This window comes from Setaria italica, chromosome VII (assembly GCF_000263155.2).
Source record: "Setaria italica strain Yugu1 chromosome VII, Setaria_italica_v2.0, whole genome shotgun sequence".
Lineage (NCBI taxonomy): Eukaryota > Viridiplantae > Streptophyta > Magnoliopsida > Poales > Poaceae > Setaria > Setaria italica.
In genome coordinates, this window is record NC_028456.1 from 20659923 (window position 1) to 20674320 (window position 14398).

A 14398-nucleotide genomic window follows, 5' to 3' on the forward strand; every position below is an offset into this window, starting at 1 on the left:
ATATTCTATTGCCGGCAGCTGCAAATGAAATCCTGTAGAAGAACAGGGAGCTCAAACCACTCTCCTCATTGGCGTTTTCAAAATGGAGGACGGCCCTTGTTTCGTCTTGAGAGGTATGATAGCGTAGGCCTCATCAGCAGCTTACGACCGTTGATGCCGATAGCTGATCACTTTTCAAAAATAGAATAATGCAATGGCGTCACGAAAACATATCATACTTGCAGGGTAAATCTAATCTTAAAAGAAATGGAATGCTAGAGTTCATCTGGTCGTCAGGCTACTTAAGCACTGACGTAAATCGTCAGGGGGCGGCAATGCAGATGACATTTCCCGTTCAGCCAGGCGATGACGATCGCAACGGGTGCCCCTGCAGATGAATCCAGTCTTCCTCGTCACTTTTAACCTAAAAGCGACCAGCACGGCCTTGATTTTTCAGGCGAAGATAGTTACTGATGTTCAGTTACTGGACGATGGAAGAAAAACATGATACTGTCGTCAGAAAGACACAGGTGACACCAAACTCAAAACTCTATTTCGTAACCACGGCTATGAATAGATAACAGGGGTACATCAGTATTATTACAAAATCTCCGCAACAGTCAAGTCCTAATTCAGCATCAGCAGGTGAAGCTCACAGAGGCAGCATGGACTCACTCAGCTCTGAGTATCAATTCCCAGATGTCCCCGAATTGCCAAAGATGATAAGGAGATTCTAGGCTCATGTTTGAATTTGTCTACAGAGCTCATGCTCGAAATTGTTCAATGCGGAGAGTTCAATCAGCAGTACAACAACAGGTCTGCATGAACCGTATCATTTGGCTCTCCAGACAGACAGACACCTTGTTCTAATCAACAAGGTAGTTGGTACTGCAGTTCTAAGCATAAATCAGAATATCCCCTGGTGATGCCTGTTTGAACCAGCAGCCAGCAGTAGCTACAAATAGGCTGAAGAATCTTGCCACAAAATAAAAGGAGGTACTGAAGGAAAGGCAATAGCGCGGACACCAAATTAACTCACGGCAAAATTATCTTTATGACAGCAAGTACATAACCACACATGCGAGCCACATTGTAAAGGGGTACCGAGTCAAGTTCAGGAAACCATTAGAACATCACAGGATGATAGTAACAGTATCTTTATTCCATGCATACATAGCACCTTCTAAGGCTCCCATACTCTATGGCACCTTAGCAACACAACAGCCAGCGCAGCAGCTCTTTGGCAGCAGAAGCAGGATGGGAGGTGGCGGCGGTGGCAGCAGCAGCAGCAGCACAGCGGTAGCAGCGGCACAGGGCTGGGCACTCAGACTGAGGAAACAATGAGTATCCATTTGTTAAAAGAGAGCTAACAGCACTGTAAATTACACTGAAAACTAAATACAGGAATTATAGCCAGCAGTTTCTCGTTTAAGTACATGGAAACAATAAAACTGAAATCTTGATTTTTGGACACTGATGACTTCTCAACGGAACATACTCAGGCATGAAAGATGAAAACTACTCCCTCCATCCCAAATTACTATTCGTTTTGGCTTTTCTAGATACACCCCTTTTGACATGCACCTAGATATGTACTTTGGGACGGAGGTAGTAGCTAGCAAGCCACTTGAAAGGAACTCAGTGATGTAGAATGAGTCATTCATTTATTAACTAGCTACAGAAAATTAGTTGGTGGGAGCGAGAAATGCAGCAGACTAGACCATACAGAAAATTAGTTGGTGGGAGCGGGAAATTCTATTACAATGGACTTATAACAGGTCATCTGTCATTGTTGTGGTTCACGAATCTATGAGCAATATTAGCAGTAAGAACTTTCACAGTGAAGGAATAGAATTGATCATATGAAATACATGACATCTGATGTGGAACAGAAGACAATAAAGCTGATCAAACAGTAGATCACTTGAATGGTGCATGCTACCTTAGCCAATTGGAAATCTTAGAGAAACAACATTTTCATTGGCATGCCTGTTTTGATTGGAGGTAAAAGTTCCATTTCATGATGAACATAGGTTAATTCACCCAAACAATTTGAATACCCAAATGACAAAATTTGCCAATCTTTAACTTTTCTATATATTGCTCTAGCTGTTTCAATGGGCAGAAAAGATCCATAAGGGATTGAGGTTAAAGTTTAATTTGTAACTAGGTATTTCTGGGGGAGAAGGATACTTGGCAGCTAATTATAGTCATTCTGTTCTGGATTTAAAATAAAAAAAGGTATAGTTTACTTTACTTTAGCTAACAGAAACTTCAGCTTGTATATGGATGGAAAAAGCGACAGGCAGGTCGGTTGCATTCTCCTCGTTTAAAATCACGGCAAACTTCAACATTGTCACTTGTCGCCTGATCAAATAGATGCAGAAAATAAAATGTTACAAATCAGTAGCTCGGATACTAGCAGAAAACACAGCAAAAGAAAAGGCACAAATGCAAACCGCAGTATGTGTCTCAGGGTGCAAAAAACGGCAGGATTCTCTAGTACACATATTCTTCAAGAAGTCCCTACAAACTTCAACTCTGTTCTTATTATCTGCGTTTCCAGAGGAGTACATTATTCAGGGTAGTTCATTAAAACTCAAAACCAGCAGTGATGGTACAATAAGTAGAAAAAACTGTATCATCAAGTGTTATGTACCAGAATATGGTCTGGGAGGTGAAGGCGGAGGCCCCATCATTGGTACTCCAAGGGGTGGTGGCGGCGGCGGTGGCATGTAAAGCTTGGGAATAATGCATAAAAAGGATATACAGTATGTTACTCATGATCATAATCATAATCATCTTGCATTTAAATGATAATACGAAACATGAAACACTCTTTCATTAAAAAAATATGTTTTTTACCCAATCATTTCCTATTTTAGATAAATCGTGGATAAATGTCAAAAAAAGTTAAGTTAGTTGAAGCAACACTTCCAGTTCTCTTCCAAGTAATACTAACAAGATAGGGACTAGATCTTAACAAAAAAACTCTCCCCAAAAAAAATAACAGTGTACCATGAGAATGTATACTAAATATAAGCACATACCATCTCAGGATATGGAATAGGAACATGGCTCATTGGTGGCACCGGATGTGCTACTGCATGAGAGTACCTACATGATTTGCGGTTGCACTGTCCACGCAAGAAATCTTGGCAAACCTTTCAAAGAAACGAAGTAGAAAAAACTGTAAGCCAAAATAACTTTTAAGAACTAGGAGGTGTCAAATGGGGGAAATCAGTTTGAATGTTATTGCTTTAAAATGAGTAGGCAGAGCATATGAAAAAGGAGCAAAAAACTGTTCTTTTTTTGGGTAGGCTATTTATTAATGAAACACAAAGCTCAAACAGCTACTCTTACAATTGCAAGCTCTTCAACAGATGAATGGTGCAAGAAACGGCACTCATTTGCTGATCTTGAACACTTCCCACGTGTAAAATCTCTGCAGATCTGCTAAGTTAAATAAAAGCTTGTTAAGTTGGCAATCCAAAACTTACATGCATATGAAACTCCTATACTAAGATAGACAAATCAGAATAACTGCTACAAACTTTTACGGAAACCGACATTACACATTAGTTGTACAAGATAGACTCCATGAGTTCTAACAAAAGGCTATACAACATTAGATTGCACCAGGCATAACATAAACACAAACTCTAATATAGTACTCGCACTGTCATCTTAAGAACATAGTCAACTGGTCAGCTCTTAGTCAGCAGATGGCACTAAATAGTAAGGAAACATTAAACACTCAGAAAAGGACAATCAGATGCATGTTACTGGAAAAAAAACATAAAAGGCCCAACAGGAGAACTTACCGTCTTCACCTTTGGGTCTTCCACACCAATTGATCTCAGCAATTGCCTACCAAAAAAGGGGAAAAAAAAGGTGGGGATGGAATCAGAAGACAGCAAAAAAAAGCTTTAATCTCATACTCTGACTAAAAAAAACTTCATGTGCTCCGACAAAATAATTACAAGACACTCTACAAATTCATCCAAGTTTCAACACAGCCTGTCTTGCATCAGAGTCAAGCATAACACAGGTTGCATTCTGTGTCATTCTCCCCCAAGGTTGCAACACATATGTGTGCATGCCATGAGAAAGTAACATCATATGAAAAGATTACAACCATCAAGCAATAGATGAACCTGACCAATCTATGGGACCCAAACGAACATGACAAACTTCCACATGTGGATGGCTGATGAAACTAAAGGCTTCCCAAAACAACAAAAAAGAAGGCTACACGGGAATCTGTTGTACTTATGGAGGAATGTACTGGGGGAGCTCATGGCATTGCAAATGGTATTCACTACGCACAACTAGAGGAGCTACATCTCTACACCATGACAAAGACACAAACAACCCATCGGCCATGTGTTTCAGTCGCCAGTAGCTTCTCACAAAGCAATGTTGTAATTTTAATGGTAAGATGTCGTCAGGCACTAGCGGTTTGCATCAGGTGTTAGCAGAAGATAACAAGCACATTGTGAAGCAGCTAATGCAAATGTATATGTTACTCTGAAGTCTTCATAGGCTTGCAGTTACAGTATTGACAACCGTGCTTCTAAACATCAAACCAGACAGAGACTGTATTCCCACAACCCGAAAGCATAACCATTAACCAGGAGGCCTAACCAAACGAATCCAACAAAACAAACAAGAATCGGGAATCAGCTCATACTCCTGGATATGCGGAGGCGGGTGGTAGTAGCGGCACGTCCTCCCGCGGAAGCAATTGTTCCTCAGCGAATCCGCGCACGCCGTCACCTTATTCTCCCTGGCCAAATAATCCCACAGCAAGCAGAAGAGAAATTAGAACGGCGCCCACAACTGCCACAAGCGCGGGCGCACAGGAGGGAGGCGGGATCTCGCGCGCGCGCGAGCGTACCGATCGACGGAGACGGACGGGTGCGGGTGCGCGTATCTGCACTCGAGGTCGGAGCGGGTGCACCTGTCCCGCAGGAAGTCGCGGCACGCCTCGACGGTGAGGTCATTGTGGCGCCGCCGCTTGCCATCGGGCGGGTACTGCGGGCTGCGGCTCCTGCTCCGGCTGCGGCTGCGGCTGCGGCTGCGGGAGCGGGAGCGGCGGCCGCGGGGGGAGCGGGACCGGGAGCGGGAGCGGGGGGACCCGGAGCGCGTGGGGGAGGGGGAAGGGGAGAGGCGGCGCTTGCGCGGCGGGAGCGGCGGGGAGGAGGAGTGGTCGGGGGCGGCGGCGGCGGCGGCGGCGGGGGCGGGGGCGGGGTTGGTGGCCTCCGGGCTGGGGTTGGGGATTTCGGCGGCGGAGTCCATCGTGGGGAAGGTGGGGAGGGGTGGCCTGCAGCTGGAGGGTAAACGTAGACAGGACGGGGGATCTAGGTTTAAGTGGTGACTCTGATTTCGTTTCCAAGGGAGGATTTGGTTGGTTTTGTTGCTCATCAGAACGTGGAAAATGCTGCTCGGCGCTCTCCCTCCGATTCAAAACGGGCCAGACTCTTCTTTTTCGAATGAACAAAACGGGCCCGTATTTGATACAAAACGCTCTCTCTTTTTATTTTTGCGAAGACTAACTAGGTCTTTCTTCACACATCTTCAGGTCCAAAAAAATTCTTATACGGGGTGTCCCGAGCTTTGCGTTTTTACGAAGCTAGAGCAGAGGGGCTACATTGAAACTGTTTACGTGAATCATTTTTATTTGAATTTAGAGTAAAAAAATAGATATTTAAACAACTTTTACTTTGGTTTATGCTCCGAATCTGACTTGGAGCGACAAGCTGAACTTGTGTCAAGTAGCGTTCCAAATGGGCTAAACAAAAAAATAGCACGGCGTAATCAGTATGCATGCCTGTTCTTATTACGACGATGTCAGCACCGGTCGGGTTGATTAATCCCTCCAGCGTCGCTCCCCAGATTATCGTCGGATTCATTAATCCTACTCTCGTTCAACTTCGCTCGTGGCAGCACTAGGTTGCAGCAGTGACAGCAACAGTACTAGTAGTACATTCTCCTCGATCGTATTGTCCCTAAGTCTAAAATGAACACGAACGGCACCGGCGGGGAGGGGGCAGCCAGTTTGCACATATTTCCGGTATTATTTTAGAATAAGCACTGACAGGTTGAGAAACTCGTAGTGTTAGCACGGCCAATATACTGCTAGTTAGTCAATAGAATTAGCGAGCAATTTACCATAGCGACGCAAAGGGATGTAATTGATGCCATTAATAGAATTGAGCTACAGATATTTCAGTTTTTAACTTTATATATCTGGCCAAGGACAGGCTGTCGCACCTCCTTCCACCCTTTTGATAGGTTTATTTAATGTGCGTGGCTATAATGTGATGGAACCTGGAGTGGCGAGAAATAAATACATACAGCCAAAGTATAATAGAATGAAATGGAAGTTATATTACTCATTTTGATCGTTTCAAAAAAAATATTACTCATTTTGATGCAAATGAAAATAAAATTAACTAACACTTGTTCTACTGGCGTTCGGTAGCGGTAATGCGACGAGACTCCTCTGCAGTAGATATAACTGCAGTTGAGTCGCTGACATGTAAGCTCGGTCCCACGCGTTAGTGACTCAACTGCAGAGAGCAGTATTGCGGAGGAATTGCTTCCCGGTAATGTGGAACAACAAATATGTGGTAATTGCATGCTACTACTAACGCACAAATCAATGTTGAATGGATATATCAAAATAAATAGCTACCCAAAAAGTGCGATTAGACGGGCTCTCCATTAGACTACGGATGCGCAATGCTTGAAATTTTCAGCAGTGGAAATAAAGCTGGTATCTTGATGACGCTATCTTCGCTTTCTGGATTCCACCCAACAATCTTTCCCTTTTCCCGGTAGCGAGCAACAACATTGAAACTTAGCTCCTGTGTGATAGCAGGGCAGCTCCGCGCTAAACACTTGAACTCTTCGGTTTCAATGACGGCAAACAGAGTTGTGGAGGAGCCTAGGAACTCGAAGCATGCGTCCTTAAGACCAGCGCAACGATGCTTCTCAGCTAGTGCCAACATAGTTGCCACCGAGCCTGTATCGATACGGTCGCATAGCCTATCTTCGCATATCACCTTTAGCCTTTGGATGTTGTTACCTGTCCGCCGCGGCAAGAAGACGTTGGGTCATTGCAAGCTCATCTTGATGATCCATATCTGGCCATGCATCCGTGTAGATGAAAGTAAGCATACCTCTAAACGCCGGTGCCTCCAGATCATATATTTGTATGGCATGTTTTTTGTGACACCCTCTTTTGTTGGGACAAAGGGCTCTGCCCTAAAAACCGATGATCGCGCCCCGAGCACCAGCCGGTGCGCGGCAAACGTCTCGCCACCAACTTGGAATTCAACATCAGCGCCTTCGTTCCTCGTTTGACAAGAGATCGAACAGATGCTGATGCATGTCGGACGGTGGAACCGCCATGGATGGCACTTCCTTGACAATATGAATATCTACCCTGATAGAGATCGAAACAGTCGTCGTTCAGGAACTTTGATCGCTCCAAGTCTTCCCTCTCGATAAAATCGTCGCATCCAACACCGAGAGACCCGAAATCTGAGAAGTTAACCATGCCGGCGGTGCGCCTGTAGGGTAGCACCGGTTTTTGGTCTTGGTCAAGGAGACTGAACGTAGCCTCCGCTGTCACAGCCTCGTCGACAGTATCACCAAGTGCGAGGTAGGAGGACATGAAATCAGTGTTGGTAGGACGGTCTCCTTTGGGGAAGAAGCGGATGAACCAGGTGTAGCCTCCTGCACGGATTGGGGCATGAGAATGCATCAAAGGTTCTCGAGTAACCATCGATCTGGAGCACATGGTACGTAGGCTGTGGATGGGTCGCCGGCACTGGACTCCATGGAAGCGGCCGGCCGGTGAGACGCCAATGTGAATTGCGGTGCTGCAGAACCATCTTGTTGATGATTGCAACGAAATCCACATGGAGACATGTTATCTTTATTGTAGAGAAGCCAGGATGGCAGGGGACGAGAAGAAAAACGCAAAACTCTCCAATTGCAACAGATCCGATAATAGAAGGAAGGATTAAAAAAAAAGACAATAGGAGGAGGATTTTTTTCCCCTCTCTTATTACTCTCTCATTCCCTGGAGTTCCGGATTGCAAAAGTTGAATATTCAATGGATGTCTCATTTGGCCAACGGTGTTTTTCAGGAAACCTGAAGTTGTGTGTCACCATGTTTCACGAGCCTGACAAGATATATATGGAAACGTCAGGATTTGTGTATTCAATTAAAGAAAAAAGATTTCCAATTTTTTATAACTTAGTATTGACTAGTCGATTTACGGGTTTATCCAAACTCGGACCGAGTTCCCGTGCAGTGGCTACTGTAGCGACACTGTACATCACCGTTCCTGTTGGTGCTGTTCACCTGGATCGATTACTGTATCGTTCAATCGGGATCCTCCATCAGCTAAATGGACGGCCACTGTAGCGTGCAGTCCTTAACCTGCAGTTGCTGAATCTGCGTCCTCCAAACTCTCATCTTCCTTTATCCTCTCACTTGGTGGAGCTACGCAGATTCTCATATTTCTTTTTCCCTCGTATACAAGGGGTGTTTGTTTCTTTAGTCCCTCCTAAAATTCATGTCACATTGAATGTTTAGATACTAATTAGGAGTACTAATTATAAAACTAATTGCACAGATGGAGACTAATTTGCAAGACGAATCCATTAAGCCTAATTAGTCCATAATTTGATAATGTGATGCTACAGTAAACATATGCTAATGATGGATTAATTAGGTTTAATACATTCGTCTCGTGAATTAGCATCCATGTAATTAGTTTTATAATTAGTTCATGTTTAGTTCTCCTAATTAGTCTCTGAATATTTGATGTGACATGAATTTTAGTCCGGACTAAATATCCAAACACCCGCACAGTGTAGAAATCTAATACCGTAATATAAGGGAAGAAATATACATTGTACGTATGACCTGGTGCGGTAAACCTGCTCGAAGGATGTTTACAGTAGCACGAGATGAACCAATCGTCCTCACATAACCAAGCCTTGCACCCCTCTACCACCTTAAATTCCAATCAAATTTTGTTCAAATTTCGAAAATTTCAGCCGAAAGCCGGCCTACTAGTCTGGTATTTTTTTTTTTCCTATCCTGAAAGCTGGAACACTGGTTCTGGGTCAATTTAGTTCATTTTCATAGAATCCATATCAGTTTAATTTGATGAGTTTCAGCCTATGCAGTCATCCAATGACCCGCGAATATTAAAACTTGCATCCCTACCCATGACTTTTAATACTTTTCAATTGCATTGTAGGAAACTCATAAGCATATGTAAAAATCTTTTATTCGCTTCTCTTCAGCCACAGGTCAGAGGGCAAACCAACACGGCATAAAGTATACTATCAAACTGCAATCAAGATCAAATAAAAGAAGACATAGACATGCGTCATATACATTGATGAGTACAATAATACATACAAGACAGCTCCTAGTAAAGTTTTGTCATCATCATAAGCCACGGAATAAAGGTATCCGGGAGCAAAGTTCTCCTAATGTTGTTTTTTCGAGATCGCGAGCAAGAAGACCGGAGATTAGCTCCTTGGTAACAGCTGGGCAGCTCCGGGATAAGTACTCAAAACTCTTCTGATTCAATGGCCTCAAGGAAAGCTACTGACGAGAAGCCGAGGAACTTGAAGCACGCCTTCTTAAGGCGAGGACACTGGTGCTGCTCTGCCAGCGCCAAGATAGATGCCACGGAGCTTGCGTCGATGTGTTCGCAAAGCTTCTCTTCACACATCACCTTCAGCCTTTGCAGGGCGTACCTGTCTGCGGCGGCGAGCAAATGCTGAGCCATGGCACACTCGTCTCCTTCTTCTTGCTTAATCTCTGGCCACGCATCCGTGTAAACAAAAGTGGGCAAACCACCAAACACTTGCCCCTCCATGTCACCTATCTGTATGACGTCCGTGGTGGTGCCCTCCTTCATAGGGCCAAAGAGCTCCGCCCTGAAGACCGGCCACCGGGCTCCGAGCACCAGCCGGTCCGCGGCGAACGTCTTCCCGCCACGAACTCGAAACTCGACGACGGTGCCCTCCTTGCTGGAGAGGAGATCACCGAGACGCCGGTGGATGTCAGGCGGTGGCACCACCGCCATGGGTGGCGCTTCCTTGATGAGATGGACATGAACCCTGATGGCGAAGCAGTAGTCCTTCAGGCACTCCGATCGCTCCAAGTCCTTCCTTTTGATGAACCACTCCGTTCCTACGGCATTGGATACCGAGAAGTCGTTTGCTTTGGTGATCCTGGTGTAGACGCGCACTGGCTTCCTGTGTCTTGGTCGAGCAGGCTGAATGTACCCATGGCCATCACCGCCTCATCGACGGCGACGACATCATCAAGAGCAAGGGAAACGGAGATGTACTCGGTGTTGTCTGGGCGGCACGGGCTCCCCATGGGTTTGTAGATGACGTGCCAGGTACGGCCTCCCGCACGGAACGGGTCTGAGTTGTAGGAGGGCCGGTAGCCATGGGTGTTCAAGCTGCTTGAGTAACCGTCGATCGTGGTCACATGGTAGGACCTCGCCGCGACAATGGTGGTGGTGCCGGAGCGCGTCGGGTCGCCGGTGCCGGACGCCATGGCGGTGGGGTAATGTTGGGTGATGGGATCGGAGGAACGGACGGAGCCGAGGTGACAAGGGAGTCCAGCGGGATGGATGGATATTTGTTGCCTTTATGTAGAGACGCGCAAAAATAGAGGATGGGAAGATAAAACATGTACAATTTCTGCCAGGGAACCTTCCATTCTTGAAGCCGTTTTGTTTTATTTGAGGACAGGAAGCCCAGCGTACGTCCTCGTCCTCCTCCTCCTCGCAACAAAGACGAGGGAAGCGAAGCGACCGCCCCATACCATGGCGCCGCTCTGTCTCTCCAGCACTCCTCGGCGGGATCTGGGCCACCGTGATTCGCCTCCGGCGGACTCTCCGCCTCCCACCTCTCAGGTACCTATTTCCGCTCCGGTTCGATCGATCCACCTAGGATGCCTGCAATTCTCTGTCCGACTACCTAGGTCTGACGAGATCCGATCCATCTTATATCACCTAATGGGAGTAACCAGTAGTCCCCTGTCAAACTGTTTTTCTACTGACAAATTATATGATGCGCCACGAGCCTTTTCCCCAGAGAATAACAAATTATCTGCTGCAATTACCTAGTTCAGACCCTTGTTTGTTAGCAGAGGGGTTCTGCCATAGGATCCAGTAATGGTGAAAATTGCCGCTTAAATATGCACGATAAGTGCCGGATTGCAGAGGAGGCCTGTCTTTAGAGATATGTGCTAAATTTGTTAATTTTTCTTCAAAGAAAGTGGTGATAATTATTAATTAATTGGTTTTTACTGAAGCAATTTGTAGTGGGTGGAGGGGCCATGGCCCCTGCCCCTGTCGCCACGTTGAGTACACAGCGGATATGATGAACAGATAATTCCATGATGCGTGGGCATTTGATTTTTTACTTGGGGGGATGAAGAGTATACAGATGGTTCAATTTTTCCTCAGTGACTTGTGTGGTTGTCGAAATATAATTTTGACAACTACTCTATAGCTTTCTGTACCAGCAATGTATATGTTCTAAATTGTACTGTTGCTAAAGAATTTCCAAAAACAAGTCTAGTAATATAAATTTCATATAGTCAATCTTGATAGCATTAGACATACTAGTGGTCAAACTTTTGAAAGTTTGATAGTACGGATTCTAAAAGAACTACTGTTACCCAATTGAAGCCATGCCCCCTCGTTACCATCCTCTAACATGCTCAACTGTTTTAGTTTATGCATTACCATCTCAAATATATTTCTTTAATTAATCGTAGCGGGGTGGATCCGGCAATGGAGCTAAAGCTGATGTTGATCATCTGCTGGCAAAATTAGAAAAAGAGGGAGTGGAGATAGATGGCAAGGTAGCTAGTATCATTGATGCTGGGGTAGCTAGAATTAAAGCTGAAGCCACTGAAGCTGTGAGGTAATTGGATGGGCTAGGGCTACAACTTATTTGATTTTTACTTAAATGAAACAATCCTAACATCCGTGCATTGCGCACATCCTTTTGATAAGGGGAACATCAATGATCCAAAAAGTAACGGGTTGACACTACTGGAAACTATCGCAGCTGTTGCTGTTGGTTTCTTGCTGGGAATGGAATGGTATGAACATGCCCTACGTGCGGCACGCAGGCGTGTTTAGTCGAATAGCCTAGGGCTTTCGGATCACTCTGCTTATGGTATGCGAAACCAAGTAGGCAGTCTTTGTAAAACATTGTTCGCTAACTATGGTATTCAGAACCTATTTGTCTAATATTTGTCGTGCTATCCTGTGGTTTATGAAGCGACCTGGAAATATCCTTACATGGATGCAAGGGGTGCTGCTCCATCCATTTTCCTAGAGCTCCTTTTGGTATTTTGGACCATGTGCTCCCATGGATACAGTGGATCAGCTCATATGTTGTGAAGCACATGGTGTTATTTTATTTATTACATACACATGCAAATGGAAAAGAATTCGTGGATGTTAAAAGAGTGGACACAGACAGGGAAATAGTCTAGTAAATTACAGAGAATGAACAGCTTACATATGAACGCCTGATGTAAATTAACTGGATCTTTCAAGTCGTTCAGGGAACAGAATCCATTGGTGCGTGAAATAACAAAACACCCTGGCAGAAAACTTTTGAAAGTTTGATAGTATGGATTTTAAAAGGACTACTGTTACCCAATTGAAGCCATGCCCTCTTGTTACCATCCACTAACATGCTCAACTGTTTTAGTTTAGGCATTACCATCTCAACTATATTTCTCTAATTAATCCTAGCGGGGTGGATCCGGCAATGGAGCTAAAGCTGATGCTAGGATGACGAAGGAAGTTGAACATCTGCTGTCAAATTTAGAAAAAGAGGGAGTGGAGATAAATGACAAGATAGCTAGTATTATTGATGATGAAGTAGCTAGAATTAAAGCTGAAGCTGAGCGGTAATTTACTGGAGGCACTTCAACTTATTTGATTTTTACTCAAATAAAACAATCCTACCGTTCTTGCATTATTCACATCCTTATGATAGGGAGAACATCAAACAGCCAAAATGGAACAGGATGGCGCTACTGCAAACTGTTGCATCCGTTGCTGTAGGTTTCATTTTGTGGGAGGAATGGTATGACATCCATGTGGCAGTGATCAAGAAATTACTTTTGGCAATCCTTTTTGGTGGAAAATAGCCTAGGGCTTGTGGGTCCACTGTGTTTATGGTAGGTAAAACCAAGTAAACAATCGCTAGCTAACTATGGTATGCAAAACCTTTTTATGCTGTCCAACAATTGTCGTGGTATACCTTGGTTTTTTGGCATGTATAATGTTACTCCAACTGGTAATGCATGTCGCTGTTCTAAGCCCCATAGACCAGGTGCTCGGTTAACTAGTGTTCGGTATGTGCGTTGATTATGTATGAATGATCTGCTGTGAAAATTTATGGAATAATTCTTGGTAAGACACCTAATCGAATGGTGATTTAGGATTCGTGGCTTCACTTGCATAAATTGTTTGCGGAAATCATACATTGTCTGTGTTTGTCATATATTTGGAGTCTCCAATTACCGGCGGCTTTGGCCCCTTGGTTTTAAGGTAATTTTTACTCCGGTAAATGTTATCTTTGGTCTGTTGGTTGAGCCTGCAAAAGAGCAATTGGGATGTTGTCAGCTCAGCCATGCCAGGCACAACTGTTCGCCGGAGCCCACTTGAGATACGTTCTGGTAAAGAATTCTGCAACGGCAATGTTGCCGAGCTGCAGCTCAATACCAATGTACTTTGGCCCTGTTTGTATACGCTTTTCTGGAACTCGCTTATCTGGCAAGCAAGCTTATCTGATAAGACTGCTGTTTGGAGAATCTGCTATCTGAATAAACAGGGTGTTTGGCAATCCTAATTATTTTGTGTCGATTGTCTATCCTGGTTGGTAAATTAAACTGAATGCCCCTAAGGCTGATACATGAACAGAGCAAAATAATAGCATAATTGACCACATAACCACACTTCCATATCCATATAGTAGAACAAACAAATAGCAAGTGATGACAATGCAAGCACCAAAGCAACAGTAATCCCACGATTTTGCACTTCAATAATACTGCAAGAATAAACAATGAACAAATAGCAGCAAGATTACAGTAGCAATTGTCTCGCCGGCAAGTGCGGCGACCAACCTGCAATGGAGTCCTGGTGCTCGGTGAGGGTGCGGAGGAAGACGGGCAGGGGAGGAAGGCGGCAGGGGCCAAGCCCGGCGGACGGCACCCGGCGTCGGTTGCAGGGGCGGCGGCGGGGGCCAAGCCGCCAGGGGCCAAGCCCGGCGGACGGGAGCCGGTGGCGGTCGCGGGAGGCGCAGAGGTGGGGGCGGCGGCGGCGGACGA

The 14398-nt window shown here is 45.0% G+C and overlaps 2 protein-coding genes across 4 annotated transcripts; both read right to left on the reverse strand.

The window, feature by feature from the left end:
- Nucleotides 1-319: 319 nt before the first annotated feature.
- On the reverse strand, nucleotides 320-5336 carry LOC101773743 (zinc finger CCCH domain-containing protein 28). 3 transcript variants are annotated; one of them, XM_022828247.1, is made up of 9 exons: nucleotides 4880-5336; nucleotides 4673-4768; nucleotides 3804-3849; nucleotides 3343-3432; nucleotides 3030-3143; nucleotides 2639-2720; nucleotides 2439-2533; nucleotides 2237-2346; nucleotides 320-463 (listed from the first exon to the last, which is right to left on the reverse strand). In XM_022828247.1, exons 1-8 carry the CDS (start codon nucleotides 5278-5280, stop codon nucleotides 2254-2256), a joined length of 1017 nt encoding a protein of 338 aa, XP_022683982.1. In that variant the 5' UTR covers nucleotides 5281-5336; the 3' UTR covers nucleotides 320-463; nucleotides 2237-2253. The 3 variants fall into 3 exon arrangements, with proteins under 3 accessions (XP_022683982.1, XP_004978009.1, XP_022683981.1); XM_004977952.2 differs by lacking the exon at nucleotides 320-463 and adding an exon at nucleotides 980-1308 and having other exon boundaries at nucleotides 4880-5335; XM_022828246.1 differs by lacking the exon at nucleotides 320-463 and having other exon boundaries at nucleotides 1813-2346.
- A 4248-nt stretch (nucleotides 5337-9584) lies between these two features.
- On the reverse strand, nucleotides 9585-10588 carry LOC101774150 (BTB/POZ and MATH domain-containing protein 1-like). The gene is made up of 2 exons (XM_022828519.1): nucleotides 10309-10588; nucleotides 9585-10213 (listed from the first exon to the last, which is right to left on the reverse strand). The coding sequence occupies exons 1-2, from the start codon at nucleotides 10586-10588 to the stop codon at nucleotides 9585-9587; spliced, it is 909 nt and encodes a 302-aa protein (XP_022684254.1).
- Nucleotides 10589-14398: the final 3810 nt, after the last annotated feature.